Source organism: Eutrigla gurnardus (genome assembly GCF_963514095.1).
Source record: "Eutrigla gurnardus genome assembly, chromosome: 8".
NCBI lineage: Eukaryota > Metazoa > Chordata > Actinopteri > Perciformes > Triglidae > Eutrigla > Eutrigla gurnardus.
Window position 1 is genome coordinate 17,361,762 of NC_139922.1, and position 26,669 is coordinate 17,388,430.

Below are 26,669 nucleotides of genomic sequence, written 5' to 3' on the forward strand. Positions count from 1 at the left end.
TGTTTGCTTGTCTGTTTCTCTGTTTCCCCACCACCACCACTGCAGCGTCAGTGTGTGGAATATGCTCTTAAAGCTCGTCCTCTGCGACGCTACATCCCCAAAAACCCGTACCAGTACAAGTTCTGGTACGTGGTCAACTCCACTGGCTTTGAGTACGTCATGTTTGTCCTCATCATCCTCAACACCCTGTGTCTGGCCATTCAGGTGAGTGCTCTTCATTCACTCCTTTGGGTGATATTGACATAAATTAGCTGCAGGTGAATCTAACATCAGTCATCAAAATTATGTGGAAGGATTTATGCACGTGCCTGGGAATGTGAACGATGTTTTAGTTAAAGTTATCTAACTTTCTTTCCTTATAATTAAAAAGTAAAATATCCAATCTCCGTGTAGTTTACATTGCTTTGTTTGTAGCAGTGGGTATCATGACCTTTCTGTATTATCAATAAATGTGTTTTAGATTTCTGATCAGTCTTTCTGCATGCGTCTTTCCAGCACCATGGTCAGTCTCAACTGTTCAACTACGCCATGGACATCCTCAACATGGTCTTCACTGGGGTTTTCACTGTGGAGATGATCCTCAAGCTTATCGCCTTCAAACCCAGAGTAAGTCTCCTCTCCTCTCCTCTCCTCTCCTCTCCTCTCCTCTCCTCTCCCCTTCCCTCCCCTCTCCTCTCCCCTCCCCTCCCCATTTATCCAAATATATGTAAAACTAGACAAGACGATCTTTTGGTAGAGTTTTTCCTTTTAGATCTAATATTTTGTCTATAAAAGTCCATGTTTTTGACTTTTTATCTGAAAGCACCCAGCCCTCATACACTTTCCATCTTACCTCCCCTTTTGGACTCTTCACCCTCCTGCTGCGACTCCCCTTCCATTTCTCCTTTCCCAACCTCTCCAATTTCCTGCATCGCACCTCCTCTCCTTCCTCCCCATCTCCTGCCTCCCCCTCTCCTCCCACTGGCTGTGCATGGTGCCATAATCAGGGCTATGTCGGGGACGCCTGGAACGTCTTTGATGCCCTGGTCGTGATTGGCAGTGTAGTCGACATCATTCTCAGCCAGGTAGAGAGACTTTAGTATGTATCTTCCTGCTCTCCCACTGCTGCTGCTCCGTTGTTTCCGCCCCTTCACATCTTTCCTCCTTTCCTTCCTTCCTGTCTTAATTTTGTCTTCTCTTTTTAGGTTGGCTTGAGCCAATTTCTGGTCATGGAGAGAGTCTGTTGAATCTGCTATAAAGTAATGATTGATGAGCACCATAGACCAATACATTTCATACTGATTAGATCATGTTAAATTGTTTCATTTTAAGTCTATGGCGGCTGTTTCTGTAAGCCTGCCTCTGCATCAGCAGGAGTAAAAAAAACATCTCGATAAGAAATTAATATAGAATAGACCTATTTTGACATGAGTATTTCTATAAACAAAACAAGCTAATACTACCACAGACTTAATAGCAGAACGGATTTGACTTTCAACCTCACCCTTAAATCTAATCATGACGTTTTATATGTTCTCCTCTTCTATCTATCATAATCCTTTTTGTTTTACCTTTTCTTTCTTGCTCTGTTGTCTCTCTCTGTCTTCTTTTCTGTGTCTCTGCTGCTCGTGCTTGCAGAACTATTTTGCTGATGCATGGAACACGTTTGATGCCTTAATTGTTGTGGGTAGCGTGGTTGACATTGCCATCACTGAGATCAATGTAAGTAGTCATTTATCACACATACAAGCGTGTCTTACTGTGACGCTCCCAGCAGGAGGGCCTTGCTTTAGCAGCAGAGTTGCATTCAAGATGCTAACGGTATTTGTTATGCATAAATTAATAAAATACAACTCCATCATCTGTGATAAATGAAACGTCTCATGATATGGTGAAATTATTATGATGTTGCTGAACTACTGTTTTTGAGTTTATTAAGAGAATCACAATGATAATGAATTATTTAACTGAACAAATGTAAATAATATGTTTATAGCTCAATTTATATTTATGAAAGATATATTTAAATACATAAATCCCACATTTTGATAAAAAAAACTTCTGAATTGTGAACTGTTTTTGATGCAGCTCATTGATCATTTAAACATCTCAGATGTGATCGTTTTGTACCAAATTGTTTTTGCTTGTAACTCTTTGACTGCTGCTACTTCAAGGCCACTCAATATTCTGGCTTGCAGCTGCTGTTAACACGGACTTCCTGCTGTAGGCTTGTCCATATGAATATGTTTGTTTGTCCTGCTAGTCTCTTGCTTTGAATGGATGTTAGAGGTAAAGAACACATAGAACAATCTGGCACGGAAAGACGAGGCGGAGCATCACCGAGCAGCAGTCAGTTATTTATGTTCACTCATGAGGCCAGATAGGGGTCGAGTGGGTCTTTGAAAATGTCCGTCCCCAGTACCTTAGCTTTCTGAAAATGTGGCCCCAATATAGTTGAGTAGCCCTGTTGTACACCATTGTTGATCAAACTCTAGCATAACATGTAACATCCAAAATAAACATTGTAGGTCTGAATGTTAACTGTATGTTAGAGCAACAGGATAATAAACCCCAAGAGCATGTCAGCATTTGCTGAATATTAACCGTTTGGTTCTGCAACCCAGAAAATACCAGTTTATATTCATATTGTTCCTTAACGGTTTGAAATCCAGGGTCCTTCCCAGGTTCCTCACTCTCCAATGTTTCCTTTCTAGAGGAACATAAGCTCAACCCTCTGCATTCACTCTGAGATGTCAGTTAGACAAAGAGCAATGAGCGCCTACACCTGGTTGTCAGAATAGCTGGGTGTCATCGGCGTAGGAGTGGTAGGAGAAGCCTGCAGGATTAAGTTATATTTTCTAGGATGTCACAGCTAATTTAAATCAGGCGTGATATGAAATGATCATATCATTTAAAAACAATGTTATTACATTCGGCAGACAGTTCATAGTGAAATGTAAGATGTAGTCAGGACAATCCTATGTATGACAGTAGCAATGATAATACAAAGCAAACAGTGTCAGCATTTTCCTTTAAAAAGTGCTTTTATGATTATTTTCAGTGTCCGCGAAACTATTCTGATAAAGAACACTCTTTCCTTCCACGCTGAGCGCTTGCATCTCATTTCTGCTGTTACTGCTGAGAATACATGGTGAAGCTTTTGCATGACTTTACAATAATGATGCTGTTTGTTGTACGTTACAATGTTTTTAAGTGAAGGTTGGATACAATGAAGGTAATGATGTTTGCTGCAGCATTGACTCGTGAACGGTTTGGTGCTGTGCAGCTGGTTTGTGTGACTCGGATTAACTTTAGGCTTTTGGTTTCAAGTCGGCAGCCATTCCTGTCGTCAAGGTGATAGTGGAGCCAGGGGTAAGAACACGATTAAAGCCCTTCTGTGAACCCAGCATCAAGATCTTTTTGTTGTCTCTCTCTGTCGCTCGCTTACTGATGGAAACATTGAGATGCGTTATGGTCTCATTCAATCATGTGATATTTTGTAATCCTCAGTCTTTGTTTTGTCAAAGTCTGGTTTGTTGCATTTTGGCTCCAGTTTTTCATGATTCAGCTGACATTGTCTTTGTTGAGACTTGATCCTGTCTGGGTGCATGGCATCTTTTGCCTTCCTTTATTTCAACATAGCTTGCCGATCGTTTGCCATCGGATTTCCATTATTGCATTGTCAATGCATTGTTTTGAGTTTACATTACTTGTCGAAGGTCTTGTGTGATTGAATTGCAAGAGAGTAAAAGACGTTTAATGAGACAGTAAAAGATGCATTTTGATGTTTGCATCTGTTCTGAAAAAAAAAACGCAATTTCAGTTTGTCATTTGGTTTGTCTGTCTTTGGGCTTTGATTCTCTGTCCGTTACCCGTTTCCAATCAGTCAAGTTAAATGTTCTGTATGTCTAAGTCCTCGGTCGGTCACGGCGGACACAATCACTCTGCATGCACATTGATTGTTGTCATCGCACAGATGCAAAAATATCACAATATGGGAGGAATTCATCATAATTTTGCATGTGAGCTAATATGACTCATATGTGGTATTTTAAAAGAATGCATGTACGGCCGACTGCATTAATGAATGAGTGCTATGTATCTGCCTCACTCTCTGTGTTTGGACTTCTGGTTTCTCATCCCGTGATCGCTCTCCCGGTCCTCCGCTCCAGAACACGGAGGACAGTGCGCGCATCTCCATCACCTTCTTCCGCCTGTTCAGAGTGATGCGATTGGTCAAACTTCTGAGCAGGGGGGAGGGCATCAGGACTCTGCTGTGGACCTTCATCAAGTCCTTCCAGGTGAGACTGTACCATTCAATATGCAATCAACCAATGAGATAAGGGGAAAGGTCTAATCTGCTACTGGTTGCTGGGTAGTCAGCTTATAACCACAATTCCTGAGTAGCGTTTCATGAGATTTAATTTCAAAATAAATGACAACGTAGTCTTTCTCTGTATAATATAGTTCGGAAGAAACTGTCTAGCTTACCAAGATAAGAGAACATGCATTTTTCAACAGAGTGAGGCTTAGCATTGTCTCACTCTATTCTCTTTTTTGCTCACCCAGGCTCTTCCCTATGTTGCACTCCTGATAGCCATGCTGTTCTTCATCTATGCTGTAATTGGGATGCAGGTAATATGTTCTATAACCTGGTTGACACCCTGCATAGTAAGTGCTGCCTTCAGGCACTGTTTTCCACCAAGGAGGTTGTTTTGGATGCACGTTGGAGAACTTTGCCTTTCTGGCAAAAATCTCCTGAGGTTTAAGGCAACAAACTTACTATGGTTCAGGAAAAGATCATGTTTTTATTTTAATTAAAGGGACCACGTTTCATGAAACTTCTTGGATGTTGCATGGAAGAAGGAAGAACAAATTACATTTTGGAGAGGATATAATGGGGCGGATACAGAAATGAATAGCGTTAACATTGTGCGATAGGGCATGGGCTCGGTAGAACTTGAGTGCAGGCTGGCTGATGTCTCTTTATCTGTTTTAGGTGTTTGGGAAAATAGCCATGGTGGATGGAACACAAATCAACCGCAACAATAACTTCCAAACCTTTCCTCAAGCTGTCCTGATGCTTTTCAGGTGTGTTAAATTGTGGTTTAACGTCAATAGAAGTTTTCATAAATGCATAAATAGATGAAAACCTCTCATTCTGTTGTTTCTTGTTCTATGTTAGGTGTGCCACAGGCGAGGCCTGGCAGGAGATCATGCTGGCCTGTCTGCCCGGGAAGCTGTGTGATTCAGAGTCTGAGGAGAGAACCTGTGGCAGCGGCTTCGCCATCATCTACTTCATCAGCTTCTACATGCTCTGTGCTTTCCTGGTAATCCTTTCCCTATTTGCAGTGGCAGGAATGTTTGAGCGCAGACTTGAGCATGCACATTCATACAGTGAATTACTGCTCCTGGAATTCCTGTCCTGGTTTCAGATCATCAACCTGTTTGTCGCCGTCATCATGGATAACTTTGACTATCTGACCCGTGATTGGTCCATTCTTGGGCCGCATCACCTCGATGAGTTTAAAAGAATCTGGTCTGAATATGACCCTGAAGCCAAGTGAGTACTTTCCTACTACTGCTGAGGAATATGTATGTCATTTATCAGATTCTGTAGTGGCAGTGAAGACTGTGCTTAGTAGTATAGTGGCTCTTATGATAATATTTTAATGTACCTTGTCGTCAGGGGCAGGATAAAGCACCTTGATGTGGTGACTCTGCTGAGGAGGATCCAGCCTCCGCTGGGCTTCGGCAAGCTCTGCCCTCACAGAGTGGCCTGTAAGGTGGGTCTCCACCACACGACGGCACACTCACACCCCAGTGCAGATAGAGAAATGCGTGCTGAGGGTGACAAGAATACATGAAAGCTTTCGCACATCGTTAATCTGTACTTCCGTTGCAGCGTCTGGTGGCGATGAACATGCCCCTCAACAGCGACGGGACGGTCATGTTTAATGCCACCTTGTTTGCTCTGGTCCGCACCGCTCTAAAGATTAAGACTGAAGGTGAGTCTGCAGGTTCGAGCTATCAGAGATTTTTATTGGTTCTATACTTATGGATCTTTCTGATTTGTTGGGCTTTTTTGAGCTGTGCATTGTCATTTTGTACAGTAAAAAAAGAGGGACTTACAGTGCTGAATATATTTCATTTTGAGTCAAATGAGGTGAAGTGTGAGGTGTTTGAGCCAGAGTGTCCTGCTGTGTGCACTGGAGCCTCCAGACATAATAGCTGCTAGTCCTGAGAAACCCCTACAGCACCCATCCCTCATGTAATTTTGTTTTTAATTTATCTCATGTTGTGCTACTTTGAATGTATTAAAGTAGTCAACTATTCGTGTCATGGAATCCATGAGGTCATGCAGCCCATATTCCAGTTCAACATTTTGCCACAAGAGGGAGTTATAGATGTTTGTAGCTCTCCTCCATGGCCAACAGGGCCAACTGTATGATTGATGGAGATCATTTTGATCATGTCCAACTGTGTTTTCAAAACTGAGGGCATTTAATGCTTAATGCATGTGGTGAGAGAGAAAGAGAGATGGATTAGTATTTTACTTTCAGGCAGATACCGCTCCATACACCAATACATCCCCTATTATTTGGTGCTTTTAACTAAAGTCACCTTACAGTAAAATATTCCCCCGTTTCCAAGGTAACCTGGAGCAGGCCAACGAGGAGCTTCGGGCTGTGATTAAGAAGATCTGGAAGAGGACCAGCATGAAGCTGCTGGACCAAGTGGTTCCCCCTGCAGGCGGTCAGTGGTCATTATGTACACAAAGGCACACGTGGTCAGCACTGTGCATGAACAGTGGTCATCAATATGCGTGACAGTAATCACACCGTGTCCGTCTCTGCCTCCGTACCGTTCTTTCACTCCACTGATTTGAATAAATGTTGCTTCTCATTTGTATTTTCCCAAGAATCCATAATGACAACATCCCATGTAGTGAGGTGAGATAAAGGTTTCTGAAGTCACACAGCAAACAATTCTACATTCATAGAATGAGGAAGGATGTCAAACAATGGACACGCATTTGAATGTGCATATAACATACCCTTAATTTGAATGAAAAAACAAAGTCAGTGCTACTCCTTGAAAGCTTTGTCGTAGGCAGCTGGACTTCTTTACTTCTGAACTGAACCTATTCTGAAACTCTCTTGGATGAGAGGTGAAACATCTTCAAGAGCTTAAGGCGAGTCCCACGACAAAGCTTTAAGAATTTCACACAAAGTTACACACTTTCCTTCACATTTCGCTGGAGTTTAGGACTTTTGGTAACGTATCCATCCTTCAACATCCTGCATTTGCTTTTCTGAACAAAACCAACAGCGAGATAGTCAAAGTTACCAAGTACAGCGCTTTCACATCAGTTCACGGAAACTCCTTATCACCTTCAGCCAGTGACAGTTCAACTGCGGTCTCTGTTATGATCCTACACTTATCAGTGATCTCTTTTTCTGCATTCTCTCTTCCTCTTGCTCTCCCTCACTGTTTTAGTGAGGTGTATACTGTGTGTGTGTGGAAACCATCTTAACGGCCTATTTAAACAGCAACCTAGTGGCAGCTACTTGAAAAAAACTTTGATGCAGATGTTTTAAGGCATAAGCTGGATTTGTCAGAGTAGCAGATTCTACCACCTCGTTCACAAGTTGCACTGCCTCACACACTTCCTTCATGAATAGGTTATTTGCAATCATCAGCCACCACTGGCCAAGCAGAATGTGTATTGACATGAGAGCCCAACTGAAATCAGTCTGTGGGTAGACAGGCATAGGTATAGGTGTGTTCATGCAGCTTCCTCTTCCTGTAGTCTCTCCAGTAGCTATGCGTACACTGCTTCAGCTCTGCTGTGTGTTCTGCTTGTCACACTTAATGCATGACTTTGTGTGCATTCGTTTGCTAACCCCTCTTCTTTTTGTCGAACCTTTTCTGCCGAGCCTCTCTCTTCCACAGCTTCCTCTGCTTTCAGTCAGTCGCGGGCCTCCTCCTCTTCTCTTTCTGCCGTCCTGAGCTCTCTGGGGCAGTTCTGTTTTAGTTCAGTGGCATGAAACTACTGATACCTCTTTCTTAAAGAGTTCATCAGGCTTTGCCCAGAAAAAGAACCTGCATATGGCTACAAAATGTACCACACATTGATCTGCCCACACAGGGTTGATGTGTGATGTACAAAAGTAAAATCTTACCATATTATCAATTGATCAGATCAGATAAACAGCCTTAAAATAACTTGTGTCAACACAGTTCTTTTAATAGAAAATATATAGAATGATTCAGATCCTTTGCTTGTAAATGTGAGTACTAAAAATATGATTTATCTGATGAATAATTGGCCCACATGCTCACGAACATCTGACATTTAGATGAGAAATTCCCCTTGAATATGCTTTTGGTTGCAGGTTTTCTTTCTGGCCAGAGCCTTTTCTTTCTGGCTGAGTCCGGTGATGTAGAGGAATGTGTCAGCTGCTTTAAGGTGGATCATCAGATAAGGATGGAATGGTGTTTCCATCTTAAAGCCTCCATCCTACTGACATTCATCTGCTTTACTTGATTCCACTCCAAATGAGCTAAAATGGGTCAAGGAAAGTTGACGAAAAAACCCACCACATTTCCTACGCACCGGGGTTCAGTCGCTTGTTTTCCTGTTTGGCTCCCCATTCTGCTTCAGCAACCTTATCTGAGTGAATCAGACCCATGCTTACTGAGCCTCCCTGCATGACAGAGTGCGTGTAGTCAGCTTCCTCTCTGGCTGAATGTAGCGTGTTCTCTCACGAAAGAAGAGCTGTAGGTTTGACCCTTGCTGTTTCCCTTCTCTGCCTTCTTGCATGTGCTTCTCGCTATAGATTCTTTTTTCTGGGATGGATGTAGAGAAAAAAAACAAAATGTTTTGTCTATAACTTCTGTTCCCTGAAGGAGAGGAGCGGGGGATATGACTTCCTGCCTTCTCTGAAAAGACCTCTATTAACGACAGGTGGTGAGATATATGAGGCTCTGCCTACACACATATATCACTTACAGATACCCTTTAAACAAAACCCACGATGTTGCCATGCTACTAGTAGAGTGTGCCCTCACACAGACAGGCAATCACACACCCTTGGTGTTGTAGCCCAGGGAGATAGCCTCCACAATCCAGTGAAAAACACTCTTTAGACAGGGCTTTTCCCTTGGATATATAGGGAGGGCCACCCATACGTCACCACAAGTCATCTGCCTTAAAGGGAACAGGGGTCTTCACGTAAAGGTCACGTGGGCCTGATTTTCCATCTATGTGTTGTACCGAGTGAATCGGCTGAAAGGGAACGCCTGTACTCGTCTGTCTCTAAAGGTGGTGGTGGATGTAATTAATTGTGCCATAGCACTGGTATGTGTGGTAGTAACTTGTGAGACTGACTAGATAATCTAGTTATCAATTACTGTCATTTTGGTACACAGAGTTGAAGAGAGATCATATTGCACTTGCTTGCATGAGAAGTTATGTTTTGCATGTACGTGCGTGCCTTTATATCTGCGTGTGAACCGAGAAGTGAACCGAGATGGGAGCTGCAGGCGTAGATGTTATCTGTCTTGGGGTTAAAACACCTGCTTTCATACATCCGTCTCATTGATATGCTCCTGAAAAATAATTTCATGACTCAGTGCTGTGTATGTGTTTTTGCTGACCTACTGTCTTGGTATTCTTTCATTGTGATTGTAGCAGAAGCACTTTGTTTCATTGTCAGGATGTTGTCCTTTCAAACACCCGTCTGCAGTGGTGGTGCTTCATCGTTGTGATCTTTTACTGTTAATGGACAGTTTTTATACTTTTAGTGATATTTAGATGAGTTTCTGTTCTCTTAGATGGAGAGATGGTGGTGGATAAGCTCTCTGTTGGGGGATTTTATTTTCTAAATGTGGATACAAACAGAATTTTCCCCTTGTTGAGGTATTTCAGTATGTCGGTGTTGATCTGGAAGGCTTTGGTGTGTCTGGTCTGCTCACTCAGATGACGAGGTAACAGTGGGGAAGTTCTATGCCACCTTCCTGATACAGGACTACTTCAGGAAGTTCAAGAGGCGCAAAGAGCAAGGTCTTGTGGGAAGGCACTCGTGGGACAGGGTGAACACGACCATGGCTCTGCAGGTGAGAAAAATGCAATGTAACCGGGACACGTAAAAACCAAAGCTCTCTGCATAGTGGATACTACAGTAAGTGAGACAATGTGTTTAATTTGGGGCGAAGCGACCCTTTAAAAGTAATTATTTTCCTCTTATGCTCCACAGAGATCAAAACAATTAGAATATGTGAGATTCGGACTACCTTTAAAACCATGTTTTCAGTGTCTCTTCTCACTATTGTGGACTTGTAAAAGTCTGGGCAGAGACTTGCTGGGACCTGGTAAAGACTGGACTGGTAATGGCTGGCAGGTTTGGTGTTACAGCTGCTCTGTTTGCAGGCCGGCCTGCGCACGCTGCATGACATTGGACCGGAGATCCGTCGAGCCATATCATGTGACCTGCAAGACGCGGGGCTAGTGGATGCTGATGGAGAGGAAGAGGAGGAAATCTACAGGGTAAACATTGTTGAAGATCCTTTTTAGATATTTAGACTTTTTTTTTTTTGTTTAATTGTCTGAATGGCTGAACCGTTTATGGTGTCTCTACAGCGTAATGGCGGCCTTTTTGGGAATCACGTCAACCATGTCGGTGGCGATCAGCAAGGCTATTTTCACCCGACCACCGTCACCCAGCGGCCGCTGCAGATCCTGCCCTTCTCCAACAGTGGCTCCACTGAACCCCAACAAACAGGCATGAGAGCCGGCGACGCCGACAGAGGAGAGGAGACCGAGATGAACTCTTCCCCCCACCAGTACAACAATCACTATCACCCCCCTCATCCGTATAATTACCCTCACTGTATTTCCACTGTCCATCAATCGCCGATACCCTCCAACGCCAACCTCAACAATGCCAACGTGCCCTCACTCCTCTCTGTGACTAACGGGAGGCAGCAGAAGTGTTTGTTACGGCGAGAACGTCCGTCCTCCACCAAAAACAGATTGTCGGTGTCAACTTGCAGTAAAGAAGTACATGACAAGCTCTGGAAGTCACACTCCACAAGGTCAGTGAAAAAAAGGACCCGTACAACTTTTTTTCACATGCAGTCGTCCTCCCCAGGACCTGAGAATCTGGTTTTGCGTCAGCATTCAGCAGGAGCATCTGAAAATGTCACTGAGTACTATATGTTGGAGAAGAAGAAAAAAAAGGACTTGTTTAATAAAAACCCCACATGAAACTTCCCCCCGAGCATCCTGTTCAACTTGATCTCATTCCCCCACAGTTTTACAAATCTCTTCCCACAAGAGCATCTTCAAATGGTTTAGTGTCCCAAAGGTTTTAATTGCAAGTAATGCTTCAATTTAAACATTCCCTGGTTGTGACGAATGTATGAAAACAAATAGCTTTCATATAAAAGTATCACCCAATACCACCTCCCCTAACTCTGCCTCTGTTTTCCCATATTCCCACTCTGCCTCATCATATTAACATTCATATTTCATTTGATTTACTTTTGAATTTACAACACTAGCAGGCAGATATTATACGACATTATTAAAAAGCCTGTATTTGGATTTTTTTCTTGACCTTTTTTACCCCAAGCTTATGTTCTACAAATATCTCACATTATTTTCTTATTTTGCCAATGACATGTATTTTCTCCTGTTTAAATAAGAACAATAAGCTTGTAGAGTAGTGACACCATTCAACAAATACAAACATATATTTTTTAAAAAGGGCTTTAATTTGTGTCCCCTTGTCTTGTCTTGTGATTGCATGCAACCTCTCTTCCCCTTCCTTTCCTGCTCTCCCGTTGCAATTAATCCTCACCTATCTGACTGCTGACTTCCTCTCCTCGGAGCAGGACACGCTACTATGAGGCCTACATTAGGTATGTGCATGATTATTATCATATGATTATTAGCTTCATTTGACAAGATGATGTTTTTGATGGCAGGTCTGACAAAAAAACATGCTTTGAAAGCATCTCTCTTGCAGACATAGAGTGTCTCGGTTTCAAAGCATGTGAACGTCAATGAGCACTATGGGAAAATGTCGCTTTGAGAATCAGCGTTTGTGTATTAATGCACGTGTGCTTTATTGCACTGAATCTGCATAAAACCAACAAACAGCAGCTGCGAATAAAGAAAAAAATAGATAGGGACATCTGTAATTGTCAAATTTGCACTAATCGACGTATCTTTGACGTTTCAATGCAAGGTCAGAGAGCGGCGGCGGGCTCTACCCCACCATTCGCCGAGAAGAGCCAGGGGGCGATGACAGCGATGACGAGCGGGGCTCGGGGGAGTACTACAGTGGGGAGGAGTTTCACGAGGATGACATCATGCTCACAAAGGAAAGGTACTGCGATGTGATATTCACTCCAGCTTGGTTCACTATTCAATCATAGCCAATTAGGTTTCAGAATGCTCAATCAGAAACGTTAATACAGAGAGAAGTCTCAAAAAGTTTCTGGCTGAATGTGCTGAAGCAAGGTCTGTATTCCATGGAGGAAGGAGCAGAATGCTTCACGTAGGCAGCTCCTCACCTCTCTTCAGCCCTAAAGGAAGGGTGTTGTCTCACCCTGATTGGCCAAGAGGGGAAACGCACAAAGCTGCTCTCAATTCTTGATTAGGAGTCCCCACATCCTACACCACAGGTGACCTGAATGACCTGAATCAGCTAAGTGAATTATAACAAGGAACATGACTGAAAATACCAAAGAATGAAGGAATGCCACAACTGACAATAAAACTGTCTATCACAAGTATGTTTCTCTGTCGAACGTATCTAGAATTAACTATTTTGGTTCACGGTTAACTCATTTATCCACCAAATCTTTGCATATCATTATATAAGAGTTTCATAGTACTTATTTTTTTTTTAAATTTTACTAAAAAAAAACTTTTATCTTTTCGTTTCTTAGGTTATCCAAAAAGGATAACCACGATGCAGAGGGGGACTTCGGGGTTTTCAGGGGCGACCAACAACCCGAGGGTTACCATGACGATGACCAACAGCCGATCTACCAAGATGACAGGCGGTCACCCAGGAAGTGGCTTTTACGCTCACCTCAAGGTGACAACAGCACAACTGTAGTTTATTACTTTTAGAATGTTTGCAGAGGTATTGAGAGGAGATTTGTTTTTGCAGATTGAATGTATTTCAACTGCATGTTATTCAGATGAAGTGATGATTCTTGTTTGCTCTCTCAGCCTCCAACAGACCAACATTCAGTTTTGAGTGTCTTCGCAGAAGAAGTAGTCAGGACGAAGCTCCTCCCTCTCCATCCTGCACAGCTCTTCCACTACACCTTGTGCAGCAGCAGGTACACACACACACACACACACACACACACACACACACACACGCACACACACATCTTTTTCTGTTCATGAATATTGTGATGGACGACTATACAGGGATCTCACAAAATGTCCGGCTTTATTGATGGAACCTCAGGTGATGGCGGTGGCCGGTCTGGATGCCAGCAGAATTCACCGCCTGTCTCCTACGCATTCGCTTCCCTCCTGGGTCACACCTCCTGCGTCGCCCCTGAGTCGGGACTGCTCGCCTTGCTACACACCACTCATACAGGTCTGAGTCACTGAGCGACCACATATTCAGATAAGCATGCTCATTTCTTTGCATGGCAAGACTGCTTCAGTGAGATAAAAGGAAGAAGACAGAAGAAACACCAGAAATCCTGTCGATGCTCATCGAGCTGTTGATGGCTGATGTCATTGAACCAATCAGATTGTATGTTTGTGCGGGTACTCAGGTGGACTGGCGCAGTCCCGGCAGCGTCTGCAGCATCCCCGGAGCAATGAAGAGGAGTTCTTGGTATACAGACGGCCGGGAGGCTCCTCCCAGTCGCAGCCACTCTCCGGCACATCTGCAGTTACCTGCAGACTTCTGCCCACACTTCCTGCAGAAGAGAGGCAGCGCCAACAGTGTGGTGGAAGCTGTGAGTCCAAAAACACGGACACTCACATATCTGGAGTCAAAAAGAATGGCACAAGCCCAGAAACAGAGATCCACATTTTATTTGAATATTTCTTAGAATTTATATTCATCCAACAACATTTTTTTAAACTTTATGTTGATTAGCAACAAGCAATTAGCATTTGTGAAATATGGATTTTCACCTAATCAATAAACTGACTTGAGCTCTTTAAATTGTCTGAACTTTGCAGAAAGTACATTGAAATTAATGTATTTCCACATTTAACTGGGACTCCCCATAAGGACCCTTGCAAGTCCTTGGACTCCCATTGCAAAAGCCACAATGTGCAAAAACTGGTTCAAGCACAAACAATATTCAGACGACACCAGCAGAATCTCCCATTTAGGTGAATTCTGATGTGAATTGATTGATGAAACCATCTTTTCAGCTTTGACTGTTTGACTCATCCTCAGGTGTTGATCTCTGAGGGTCTGGGGAAATACGCCAGGGACCCCAAGTTTGTGACGGCGACCAAACACGAAATCGCAGACGCCTGCGAGATGACCATCGATGAGATGGAGAGCGCTGCCTGCAACCTGCTGAATGGGAGCATGGGTAACGGCAACGCTGGGCGAACGGGCAGCGTCAGCTCGGACCCACGTGCCCCGGCGCTCCTCAGAGACCGCAGCATCCGCGACTACAGCGACGAGGAGCCGTACGTGGCTCTGAAATGCGAGGAGGACCTATCAGACGAGATGATATGCATCACGTCGCTATAGCAGCGGCTCACACAGGATTATTTAGGTTTTTTCAATTGAATTTCTACTTCTATTCCACAGTGAGGGGATGTCTCCATTCACATAAAAAAAACCATGGATGGATACGAGAACAAAGTGCCTTGTTTACTCTTTGAGTGGAGAATGGAAACGTTGGGAGAAAAACAGATAAGATAAATGAGAGGGTGATTTGGGTTTCCTTTATTGTTAACCTGCCAGCCTCGCAGAGCTCATCCCTTTAGTTTCTCCAACTCTATCCAGAGGATCCGTTTGGTAAGATGCTGGGAGTTGATGGTATGCAGTCTGTACTTGGTTGTTTATGTGTTTTACAGTTTTGAAATGAGACAAGAATCCCGATGGCTTTAACTTGAGGGCGTCTGCGTTCATATTGAGTGTCGGGGTTGTGGGCCTGTCATTGTTCTGCTGCACCATCCTAAATGTGTGTGACTTTGTATAAACAAGTGACGCTGGCTTTGCAAAGCTGCATTTGTCCCGCTGTTGGTTACCCAACGATTCCCTGTATTCAGTCGGAGTTTCACGTCTTGTATATATATATATGATGTGCGATTTGAACCGGGTTTGTCCTCCATGGCTCAAGTAACACAAAAGGTGATGAAAACGTTTTTTTTTTTTTTTATTAAATTATTTCGAAGATCATTACGATCTGGGTTCAGGCTTTCAGGGTTAAATGTTGCTCGATCTGGTACTTGAAAAGAAAAATCACATATCACTGAAAAACGACTTTGTCCTCAGGCATATCCTTCTGTCTAATGTGCATGCTGATAACAGAAACATACTCTTCCCCTCTTTTACACCACCAATATACACATTTACACCCAGGTTTATTTAAACACCCTGACTTATAAAGGAAGATTTAGCATGATAGTTCAGCGTCACACTTGTTTCAATAGTGAACTTTGATCAAAGCCCATTAAAGACTGTGAGGAGAGACCAGTTCATTGTTACAAACTAACTCAGAATATGCAAAGATCCACTCTTCACAGATCTGCTTGAGACTATTTGAACATGAGTGACGTTATGAAAATAAGAGTCTGTAGAGAAAACGCTGTGGCACATCAGTCTTGTATATTAAACCCCTGCATGAGACTTGAACTAGTAATAGGTTTGAAATTACTCATCAAGGCAAGAAAACAAAGAGGATCCAGAGATTCCTGCCAGATTGCTAATGCACAAAGTAATCACAATAGTATCATCTGTCTGATAATATTTAAAATGCCACAACAAAAAGGTTTCCCTGACAATATATAAATTCAGTATTTGTGATTTTGAATGAAATGATATTGCCTTTTATTTGTAGGATTACCTTTTGTTCCAACGCCGACGTGAGTGCACAAGATGTCCAGAACAGCTGCCGGCTGTGAAGGGACGGCTCGTAGACTAGAAACACTAAAGAGAAGCAACATTTCTCACCTGCTCTTTTCTTCACATTCGCTCCAACACTGCCAACTGGAATAATGTCTTCAGGTCAACTTTTACAAGCCAACACTGGGTCGTGGCAGGGCAATATATTTCCCCCCCTTCTTTTTGCTCAATCTACCGTTGACAGGACAACATGCTTTATCTGTGCAACGAAAGGGCTCCTTCAAATATAAAACCAAAACAAGGGATCGTTAAGTACGTTGTTACGCACATCAATATTCGTATTTGTTTCCTTTTTTAAGTTGAAGAAGGGTACACTGTTTCGTGTGTACAAATATGACAAAAGGTTGATGCCAATATTCTTTCTTGCTTACATTTAATAGTTAATATACAGGTAAATTGAACCCGAGCTGGTGTCTGGAATGCTCTTCATATGTACTGTTAATGTAAATTCATTGTTCACATATACACAGGTTTTAGTGGCCAATACAGCTGATAAATATGACTTATGCATTTTCTCGCTGCACGTAAATTATGTTCAACTAAGAACGTTTGACAAATGTCAAAAATGTCAGAGAAACTGTGGCAAAGGCTGCATTTGCACAAAATGAGAAAAAGATATATAAATTTCAAAGTTGTAATCATGTGAAACATTTTAATATCAATACTTTTCTGCAGAAAGGAATCAGAATTCTGCATTTTGGTTGGTTAATGGTGATGACACGCACCTCCAAAGCCTTGAGGTTTGATTGACAGGTGAATGTGTCGCAACGAACCAAAATCAGAAACTGATCATGAAACACAATTACCTCTTTAAAACCTTTGTTTTGTGCAAATACAGCCAGAGGTTCTATTTTTTGGATTCTACAGACCTTAAAAGATTTTTAGAGGAATTAAGAGCACTTCAAAAGCCATATTACACACATGCTGGAAGCAGAAATGTGTACATTTGCTGCATATCCCTCTGAAACGTGGCTATGGGAGAAGCATACTAATAAGTAGATCAAACACAAAAATAAAATGAAATTGTTTTTGTTATCATGAATTGGTTTTAAAAGCACAAAAACAATATCCAAAATGGCTGACCAACACTGCATGACTGAGTACCGCCCGTATTTACATGTCAGCAACTCCAGAAAACAATCTGCTGCTCATTTACAGTGAAAGTATCCAGATGCATCAACATTTAGAGTTTAATTAAAATGAATAACAAAACAAAGTGACAAAAGCAAACTGACAGCTTTATTTTTTTTGTACTGCTCCACTGCTTTACAGATGACTACACGATGATAACAATGTAAACATTCTGAACAGTGTTTGTATAAAGTAAGATTTCTGCTTTCTACCCATTTGTTGTATGGAAATTAAAAATCTATCTATCCATCTACTTTGTAGCATAAGTACTATTACCTTATAGATTTTGTACCTATGGAAAACAAAAACCCTGTTTTGTACATTTGAATTCTTAACAGTGAACTTGCTGAGAATTTTTGTAAGTATCACTAAATAAAGTCACGAGGACAAGGTCAGGATGGTTTCTGGCGTTTGTTTACAATCAATAAAAGAAAAAGGCTGTACAAGCTTCACAATAATTTTCCCTTTACGATCCAAGTCTCCTTCATTAGGACCCAATTTAAACATTCATGTTATTTTCTACAACACTGCATACAATGCAAACAATAGTCACAGTAACTAAGATACTTCATAGAGTAGTGCAAAGCTTAAAACAATTATAATTCATCCTAGCAGCTGACTGCATTCGAGCTGATCATGAAAACAAGTGCAATCAACTTGAATTAATACTTCATGCGTGAATTTAAGACTTTGATTCAAGATGATTCACAATTCATCAGTGACTGTATACACAGCAATCCTCACTGACATCAGAGCATAATGATCTTACAGGCACAGAAGGGATTATCTGATCAGTTCCACACAATACTATTCAAAAGCTTCTTTGTAAACATCCCCCATACATTAAGAAAACAAAATTCACATTGATGTTTTTTTTTTTTTAGTTTCTAGTAGTTTTTAGTGCACATTTTACAGAGTATTTTAAACACATGCTGAGCTATAATGTATTAGTATTGCTACTTAGATTAAACAGCCACCATACTGTCCTGGACCAAAAGGCAACTCAACACTGTGAGCTGTGATGCTTAACAATGCAAGTGGAATGATGTTGAGGCTGCAGTGAATTGCAATTTTGACTGAAATTAAAATTGGCTTTGTTAGTGCGTTCAACATTTACAGCATATAACTGTTGTAGTGTTTTGACAGGCAGGACATATCTTTAGTTTCTGTTGTGAAACTGAGGATCCATTTAAGACGCTTAATGTGCTGGTATATGGAAGATGAAACCTCGCCATGGACTATCTCAGGATAGTAGTGTGGTTAAAATGTTATTCTAAGCTATGTTAGTTTTAATATTCAACACGGTAATGTTGACTGTGAAGGCAAATAAGCGTTACTGGAAAAATAAGACAAACGGTTTCTTTGTCAGGACACCAAGTACCAAGTACTCAATCTGAATTTCACATGTAAACTGCTAAAATCAATTATGACCTTGAATTAAAGATAGCGTAGATGGTGTTGACGGGTGTCTTGTGGACAGTATAACCTTCACCCATTCTCTTGTTCAACGCTGCGCGTTGAGTGTCGGCGGGTGGTACACAGGAACCCCCGGGTCGGTGAGAGGAGGGCGTCCTCGGATGATGTCAGCAGCCTTCTCCGCCATCATGATGGTCGGGGCGTTCAGGTTGCCGCTGACTATGCTGGGCATGATGGAGGCGTCAACCACCCGCAGCCGCTCAAGCCCCAGAACACGCGTGTTCGATTCGACTACCGCCATCGGGTCGGATGGCGAGCCCATCTTGCAGGTGCATGATGGGTGGTAGGCGCTGTCAGCTTTTCGCCGAACAAAAGCGTCAATGTCGGTGTCAGATTGAACCTGCGGTCCGGGCTGGATTTCAGGACCACGGAACGGGTCAAAGGCCTTCTGGGTAAAAATCTCTCGGGAGAGTTTGACACAATCCCTGAACTCCAACACATCGACATCTGAGAGGAGAGAGGAGATGAATATCTAAAAGTGACTTTATTATAAGCAGTATGTAAGCCATTCAACACAATATCAGGCTCCAACAAAAAGATGTGACAAATCTTCAGTTCAGGGACTGAATCTTACCAGTGGAGAGATAGTTTGGCTGGAGAATCGGGTGATCCAAAGGGTTGGCGCTCTTCAGCTTCATCCATCCGACACTGGTGCTTCTCATTGGTCCGACATGAACCTAGAACACAAACAGCAACACTCAGCTCTGTTGTGTCTCTTGTCTGTGCATGTCATGTGTACTGTACTGTAAGACTTTGTTATCCCCATAGTGAAGGAAGTGATCCCTACTGCTACTTCACTGTAAGAGACAAAAAGAAACCCCAACATGTACTTTAACCTTTCTTTGTGCAGAGTTGACTAACACTGACAGATGGGAAACTACGTTGAGTCAACTCAGGAGTTTGTTAATTCTGAGTTAAGCTCGTACGTGGTGAAAGAAAAACACCATCAACAATGGAGCTCCATGGCAACAGGTAAATACAGAGCCTTTTAATCCAGCGGTTGGAGAGATATAAATGTGTGTAGGCAACACAAAGTTTATTCAGGGTTGTACAATAATTCGTCATTGACCAGAATTAATTTCCTTAACGGATGTGTGGTGAAATCTCACTGTGTATTAGGCTGTAACATACGTTACATTTTCAACATGTGTTCAGCTTTAATCTGATGGGGACAAAACACGGGCCAGCAACTGACGATTAATATATAGATATAGATCAAAGAAAAAGAGATGATTGTAAGCACAGGATCTGATCCAGTGATAATGTGTTTGGTGATTTGCTCTTGAAAAGGCATCAAGGTACAAATACAGTGGAGATCTATTTAGATCTTGGCTCAACAGCATTCAGTGGCTTTATTCCAGCTACTTCAACAAATGGAGGAAATTTAAACAGTCATTGAAATGCTGTTAAAAACATGTTCAGACTATACTTTTATACTACTAAGTCAAAGCATTATATTTTATATACAAAAAAGGACTTTCACTTGCAAAAAGAAGGACATGCAGTTTTTGTTCTGAGCTTAGGGTGACTGTTCAAAGAAATGACTGACAACACAAAAGCAAGAGGCTCACATTTGGGGCCCTAGTTTCGTAGACTACGCGTAGTCAGCTTTCAGCGCACCTGCGCCACGCCGACGGGGTGTGTCCGCCTGGACTTTGCAAGTTTCGTGCACCGCGCAGGCTCGCGCAGGCACACCTCCCGCGAGACGTGTGTGTGTATGTATGTATGTATGTATGTATGTATATATATATATATATATATAAAAAACATCCTCTTTGGTTTGCTGCTGTGTTCTATCGCTTGAGCACCATAGTCACGTTGACTTTGTTGTCCGACTTGACGGCGTTTGGCTACGGTCTCTTTTAAAGCCCGCCCCCTCAGACACCTGCAGCTCTTGTTGGCGTGATAAGTCAAGTCAAGCCAAGACCATCCCGAACAAGCCTAATATATGACGCCTCCCCCTGCTGTGCCGCCACACCCATCTTGGCGCAGGTGATCCACCAAACTGCCAAACTGACCTTGCGCAAGGCTGCGCTGGTCGAAACTTGCATTATGCGAAACTAGGGCCCTTAATGTTCGTGTGTAAAAAGCGAATAGACTATCCGCTAATGAATGCGTGTTTGATATGGACTGAATCAATGCGGGAATAAAATTGCGTGCTGACTGAGAGAAACTCTTTGTTGAAGAAATTCAACAGAATTTCAAGACAACTGGTTTACTGTCTTTTCTTATCCCACAGAAGTGAGCCATTATGCCATATCCAGTGTAATTGCATTCGACATTCATGGTTCCTGCACACAATAACAAAACCGGGCCAATCTTTAACACAAATAAGCAAAAGCTTTTAGTAGCAGTTCAATCGAAGCCTCCTTCCAGGATATACACAAGTCATAACAAGCTCCGGGCAGACTATACTTCTCTGGAAAAAAGAACTATAAATAATGTCACTGTGCGACCTCTCTCTCTGATCACAAATTATTTTCTGTGGTTTGGTTTCTGTGGAATTGCACGTAGGACTATAAATACTCCTTTGTGTCTTGTGCATTACATGAGAGTCTTATCTAATCAGTCATGACGTGTAGCGGCATTGTTCAACGTGTACAGGAATATATACGTCACTTTATGCCTATTTTCTGTGGCACTGCTGACAAATAAGAAACAGCCAAAACACACTCATGTGGATACGCATCCCCTCGAATAATACAATTAAACTACAATCATACACTCTGAAAGCTGCATTAAGCATACACACGTTAAGTCAAACGTGTATTAATAATTAATCCTCCATCACAAACAGCAGTCACGATTCCCTGAACACACACCTGATACGCCTCGATCTCGGAGGCAACTCGGCCGTGGTCGATGACCTGCGATGGCAGGAAGTGGAACTGAATGTCAGGGTGTGTGACGCGTGGCCGACTACGGATGAACCCTCCGCTCTCCAGGTGGGCTGTTGCTCCGTAACCTAGGAGACAGTCGCCTTGGTAAGTGAGATGGTGGGACACAGTGTCATCAGCAGGCAAACAGATGACAGATACTTCATATACACACTCTTGGTTTTAATGGTGCAATGTGTAACAACTGACCAGAATTTTTGTTGATTTGTTGTGATATTTTGTATTAGTTTGTGTTTGTGAAGGTGTACTTATGTCTGTCTGCCATGATCACTTGCCAAACTCCCCTATCAGTTAATAATCTGTATTCTGTGCCAGTTAACATCACAGTACACTGTATGATTTGTGAGTCCTGATTAAGAAAGCTCTTGATAAGATCCCTTGCGCCTGTGATAGACTGGCGTCCTGTCCAGGGTGTACCCTGCCTTCGCCCAATGACAGCTGGGATTGGCTCCAGCCCCCCCCCCCCGTGACCCTGAATACAGGATAAGTGGTAGACAATGGATGGATGGATGGAAGATCCCTTGCGTTGTTATATAAACCGCACCGTTTCCTGCATTTCCTCTCAGTCAAAAGATTTAAGGCCAGTTTCCTGTTGTTTATGAAATGATTCGAGCAGTTTAGGTTTGTGCTAAATTATGAACCTTTAGTCGCACTCTAAAGCCATGGGCAACCTGTCTATTGTAGCTGACCTTCAAATGTTGCTGTTTTTGGATGCTAAGTGTCTTCAATGTCTGTGTTGTAGTTGTGTGTATGTATGATAATGCTGCTGCCTGTCTTGGCCAGGACACTCTTGTAAAAGAGATTTCTAATCTCAGTGAGTCTTTTCCTGGTTAAATAAAGGTTAAATAAATAAATAAATGGTTTTGTCTTTCCATAGAAAAGCCAGATTTCTTTTTCTTTTGATTGGTGCCCACCTGAAGCTTTCCCTGCACCTGTCTGGTTATTCTTTTCAGTTGAGTAACATTTACAATAATTAACAGGTAATTAGACTAGCCATGCTGCCAATATTTGCATGTCAATGAGAAACAGCAGCTTTCATCAAACTGTCCATAAACTCTGTCCATAAGTGATATTTCCTGTATCAATACTAGTCATTGAAGCGCAGGGATCTAAACCCACGAGAAGGGGCTATTTTTTGTAGAACTTTTGGGAGAATGTGTGTGTTTCCACTGGTTGCCTTTGGTTACCAGTGAACATGGCGAGCCACTCCAGGCCTATCTTGACCATGTGGAAAGGCGTCTGGGCTTTGTACAGGGTGATGGGCTGAGTGCACTGATGCTGGACGTACAGCTCCAAATGATCCTGCAGGTTACTGCCAACACCTGAGAAACATCCGAGACAAGAGGAAGACAGTGAGAGGCCCGAATAGCACTCATGTTTGTAAGCATGGTGGAACAGGTGGAAATGAATCACTCTCAGTCTGTATCTGTAATTCTTGATATGTTTAATTTGTTTATATGTTTAATAAATAGCAAAAACTAGTATACTTCCCTACTATAAACTAAAGATGCAGGTTTTATAGAGTCAAATAGTTTCCCCTCCATTTCAGTTTGTTGAAATGAGGCTTTTTAAATCCTGACATGGTTAAAAAAAACATCTCCAAGTGCACAAAATGTACCTGGTAAGTGCTGAACCACAGAGATGCCGAGTTGATTCAGGTCATCAGCGTTTCCTACGCCAGACAGCATGAGAAGCTGAGGGGAGTTGATGGCTCCTCCACTTAATATCACCTCTTTATCTGCAAACGCCTGAAGACAGACCAGGAAAATCGAACGAGCGAATCATTGAACAAGAGTCTAGTCTGTGAATACGCACAGCAGTACAGTGAAATAAATGCTAACATCAGCATGCTCGCCATGACAGTTATAACATGTAAATGTCAACCTCACGGTGACGCGAGAGGAAGCGTCAGTGGATTGTCAAAATCATTTGAATATCGTAATCATAAAAGGTCCGAACAATGAATGTTGATTTTCACTGTGCAAATTCTGACCTTCAAACAGGGCTGGATGAACAAGTCTGACAATGTCGTGCCACATATGTGCCAACTTCCAAGACAATTCAAAACATGTCAACATGGTTCCAAAACAAGCACATCTATATCATTGTGCTAGGGGGGAAGTCAGGAGTTTGCTGTAGCTGAGAGGATTCATCCTCTGTATACAATTGGGAGCCGATCCATCCATACTTTAGATATTTCAGTCTGAATCACACTTATGGAACAACAGACTAACATTAACCTCCCAGATGCCACTAGTGTGGCTGGGTACAAAAGGAAATGAGCTTTCTAATTGATTGAGAGAGATCCTTTCAATTTTGTAAGTGTGTTTTTTTTTTATATATAAATACTTTTTGCAACATAATTTTCCTTTGTCTATTTTTTTATTTTTAGATATTTAGATAAAATGTATTTTTTATTTAGTTAATAAACATTGAAATCCTTGCCTCTCTAATCTTTTTTTCATGGTATATGAACTGTGTCATGACACATTCTATCCATCTTACCCTTTTCTTTTGGCCTCCCTGTGTATATTCCACACCTACAGCACGGTTGCCATCAAACAGGATCTTGGTGGTCAGGCAGCGCACCTCTGTCTTCAGGTTGGCTCGACCCAGGGCAGGTCTCAGGTAGGCACTGGCTGTGCTCCACCTCTTTCCTGGACAGATTTGGGCAGTGAGATGTAGACAATATTAAAGAATTTGTTCGCAAGAGAGGTACAAATACTGCGTTGTAGTATGAAGTAGTGAAGTGTTCTTCATGGTTATTGGATAAAGTAGTTCCTTTTGCTTTAAACCTTTATGAATGGTCATGTCCATCCAGCCCACGCCCTCCTGTTGGTGCCCGTTCATGTCATCAGTGAAGGGGTATCCTGCCTGCTGCCCCCCCTCAATAAAAGCTTTGTGTAGGGGATGGTTGGTCTTCCCTCTGGACACATGGAGAGGTCCACTGCCTCCTCGGTACCTACAGTACACACATGAAACACACGTTTTAATGTGTCACGAAGATGATGGCAGTTCCTTTTCAAAATGTAACAATTAATATGTCTATGTGAGACACATTTACTTTCATTTATGTTCCTTCTACCTGCATTCATTTTGTACAACAATCTATATATTTATAAAAAATCTATCAGATCAATGCAAAGCTGTGACATGAACATTTGACACATAAACAGATGAATTTGAAAATATGCTTACTGGGACTGACTTGGACTTCCAATTCTTGCATGTGGATTTTGTATTTGTGGAATGTTTAGCTGATTTATAGTATTGATTATGTAAGTATTTCCATTGGATTCCTAACAACAATCAACAACAACAACAACAATCAGGCTTCGCATTGACGTTATGTTGAGTATATGATTGTCTTGCTGCTAAGTATAAATACACACAAATGGACATGATTAGGTGATACGGTGCTCAGTGGAAGCATCTGTCTTTCACTATAACACAGACGGACACGTACATCACATCCACCTGTGATATCTGCTTCCCAGAATGTCATATTTGTTGCTATGAAGCTGTCTACCTTCCTCATTTGCATGTGCTGATATTAGATTAGTGATGCACTGCATTACTTTCCCGATGCTCCCATGGCCAGGTTCTGCGTAGTAAAATCTCGACTACACGTTTGCATTGCAAAGCATTTACGAGCCAGGATGAATCCTGGTGATTCTGTGGGACTGAGGGGTTTCCTTCAAACTCGGTCCTTTCATATTCAAATTATATCTTGCAGATGTTTGTCAGGTACCTGTTTTCTCCCAGCTCGTGACACTGAGCTTTCCGAAAGTAAGGCAGACAGTGTTCGTAATCCCAGCCCTCAGCCCCCTCTCTCTGCCAGCGGTTGTAGTCTTCAGCGTGTCCGCGGATGTACACCATGGCGTTGAGTGAAGAGGACCCGCCCCAGACACGGCCCCTCGGCCAGTACATCACCCGGTTGTCCATGTGGGCCTGAGGTAAAGTGTGGTAGCACCAGTTATACCTGAGGAGAAATTAAAAGGGATACAGCATGACATCAAAGTGGAACAAATATATTTTTGCTTAGCAGTTCTAAAAAGTTGCACCAATGTAATACATGGATGATTCACTTTAAATTACCTTTTCATTGTGGCATATTGTGGCTTTAATAGTCCAAAATACCATAACACCATTTGACTTTTTTTTGCATTTCTAGACTCAACTATAAATATTTTTGTTCTATTATGACAAATAAGCATGTTACCCGCTTTCATATTTAAAACTGTAGAATAAACTGTATGATAGCATTTTATAACAGACTTCATTTGTGTTAGCACACAGTAAGGAACTGTGCAGTAATGAATGGCAAGGTAAATAAAACAGTTTCATAAATCGGCACCAAAACATTTGTGAAATTGTTTAACTACTGTACTTGTCATCACAGAGGTTGTAGGTCAGCGCAGCTGGCATGTGGATCTTCCATGAGAGTCGCAAGTTGCCTAGCAACATGTCCTTAGGCCCAGCCTCCAGCTGCAGCACAGACTCGTGGGCATCCTCACTGAGACGGTTGGCAAGGACGCAGCCCGCCGATCCTGCCCCAACAATGATATAACTGTAGGACGGCGTTTTCTGATTGGCTGCAGGTGATGAAGCGTTCCGATGGGCAGCCGTGGCACTGAAGCTTTTGTAATGGTTGAAGGAGGAGCGGGGAAAGGACTGGCCCATGGTCCTGGTCCCGGGGACACATTCTGGCAAACAGGTGAACAGGCACCTGCCATCCCTCATAAACCAACCTCGAGTCGCAGTCACAACTCGTCGGGCTCCGGCTTGGCCTGACGTGGCCAAAGACAACATCCTGGTTCTGGGAGGGTTTTCAACATTCACTGTAAATCACAACAACAACAACAACAACAACAACAACACAAGTTAGAGAATGCACTTGAGAGAGCCACCTGGAACTGGGCTCATTCTTGAAAACTTTATGCAGAGAAGCAACAGGAAAGCATTTCTCTCTCTCTCTCTCTCTCTCTCTCTCTCTCTCTCTCTCTGTGTGTGTGTGTGTGTGTGTGTGTGTGTGTGTGTGGTC

The 26,669-nt window shown here is 42.4% G+C and overlaps 2 protein-coding genes across 2 annotated transcripts in view; one reads left to right on the plus strand and one right to left on the minus strand.

The window, feature by feature from the left end:
- Nucleotides 1-15,311, plus strand: part of cacna1db (calcium channel, voltage-dependent, L type, alpha 1D subunit, b) — a 56,783-nt gene extending 41,472 nt beyond the window's left edge. Inside the window, exons 30-52 of the mRNA XM_084015876.1 lie at nt 46-204; nt 496-606; nt 987-1,064; nt 1,618-1,701; nt 3,310-3,351; nt 4,152-4,280; nt 4,549-4,614; nt 4,979-5,070; nt 5,165-5,309; nt 5,415-5,542; nt 5,669-5,765; nt 5,885-5,987; nt 6,634-6,735; nt 9,965-10,101; nt 10,415-10,531; nt 10,625-11,079; nt 11,881-11,907; nt 12,237-12,377; nt 12,943-13,094; nt 13,232-13,344; nt 13,479-13,613; nt 13,798-13,983; nt 14,436-15,311. Coding sequence (XP_083872002.1) covers nt 46-204; nt 496-606; nt 987-1,064; nt 1,618-1,701; nt 3,310-3,351; nt 4,152-4,280; nt 4,549-4,614; nt 4,979-5,070; nt 5,165-5,309; nt 5,415-5,542; nt 5,669-5,765; nt 5,885-5,987; nt 6,634-6,735; nt 9,965-10,101; nt 10,415-10,531; nt 10,625-11,079; nt 11,881-11,907; nt 12,237-12,377; nt 12,943-13,094; nt 13,232-13,344; nt 13,479-13,613; nt 13,798-13,983; nt 14,436-14,741 — 3,105 coding nt within the window. The 3' untranslated portion in view covers nt 14,742-15,311. The remainder of the gene's footprint in view (nt 1-45; nt 205-495; nt 607-986; nt 1,065-1,617; nt 1,702-3,309; nt 3,352-4,151; nt 4,281-4,548; nt 4,615-4,978; nt 5,071-5,164; nt 5,310-5,414; nt 5,543-5,668; nt 5,766-5,884; nt 5,988-6,633; nt 6,736-9,964; nt 10,102-10,414; nt 10,532-10,624; nt 11,080-11,880; nt 11,908-12,236; nt 12,378-12,942; nt 13,095-13,231; nt 13,345-13,478; nt 13,614-13,797; nt 13,984-14,435) is intronic.
- Nucleotides 15,312-15,321: 10 nt separating this feature from the next.
- Nucleotides 15,322-26,462, minus strand: chdh (choline dehydrogenase). Its single transcript, XM_084015877.1, has 9 exons — nt 26,016-26,462; nt 25,377-25,607; nt 24,421-24,587; nt 24,131-24,282; nt 23,244-23,373; nt 22,813-22,947; nt 21,551-21,693; nt 19,303-19,405; nt 15,322-19,175 (listed from the first exon to the last, which is right to left on the minus strand). Exons 1-9 carry the CDS (start codon nt 26,435-26,437, stop codon nt 18,757-18,759), a joined length of 1,902 nt encoding a protein of 633 aa, XP_083872003.1. The 5' UTR covers nt 26,438-26,462; the 3' UTR covers nt 15,322-18,756.
- Nucleotides 26,463-26,669: the final 207 nt, after the last annotated feature.

Excerpts from the sequence above, each read along its gene's own strand:
- chdh (XM_084015877.1), bottom strand. The coding sequence starts at position 26,437 with ATGTTGTCTTTGGCCACGTCAGGCCAAGCCGGAGCCCGACGAGTTGTG. Across the intron at positions 25,608-26,015 it reads TACAACCTCTGTGATGACAA|GTATAACTGGTGCTACCACA; the intron begins GTACAGTAGTTA and ends ATTTCTCCTCAG. Across the intron at positions 22,948-23,243 it reads TGTGGTTCAGCACTTACCAG|GTGTTGGCAGTAACCTGCAG; the intron begins GTACATTTTGTG and ends GATGTTTCTCAG.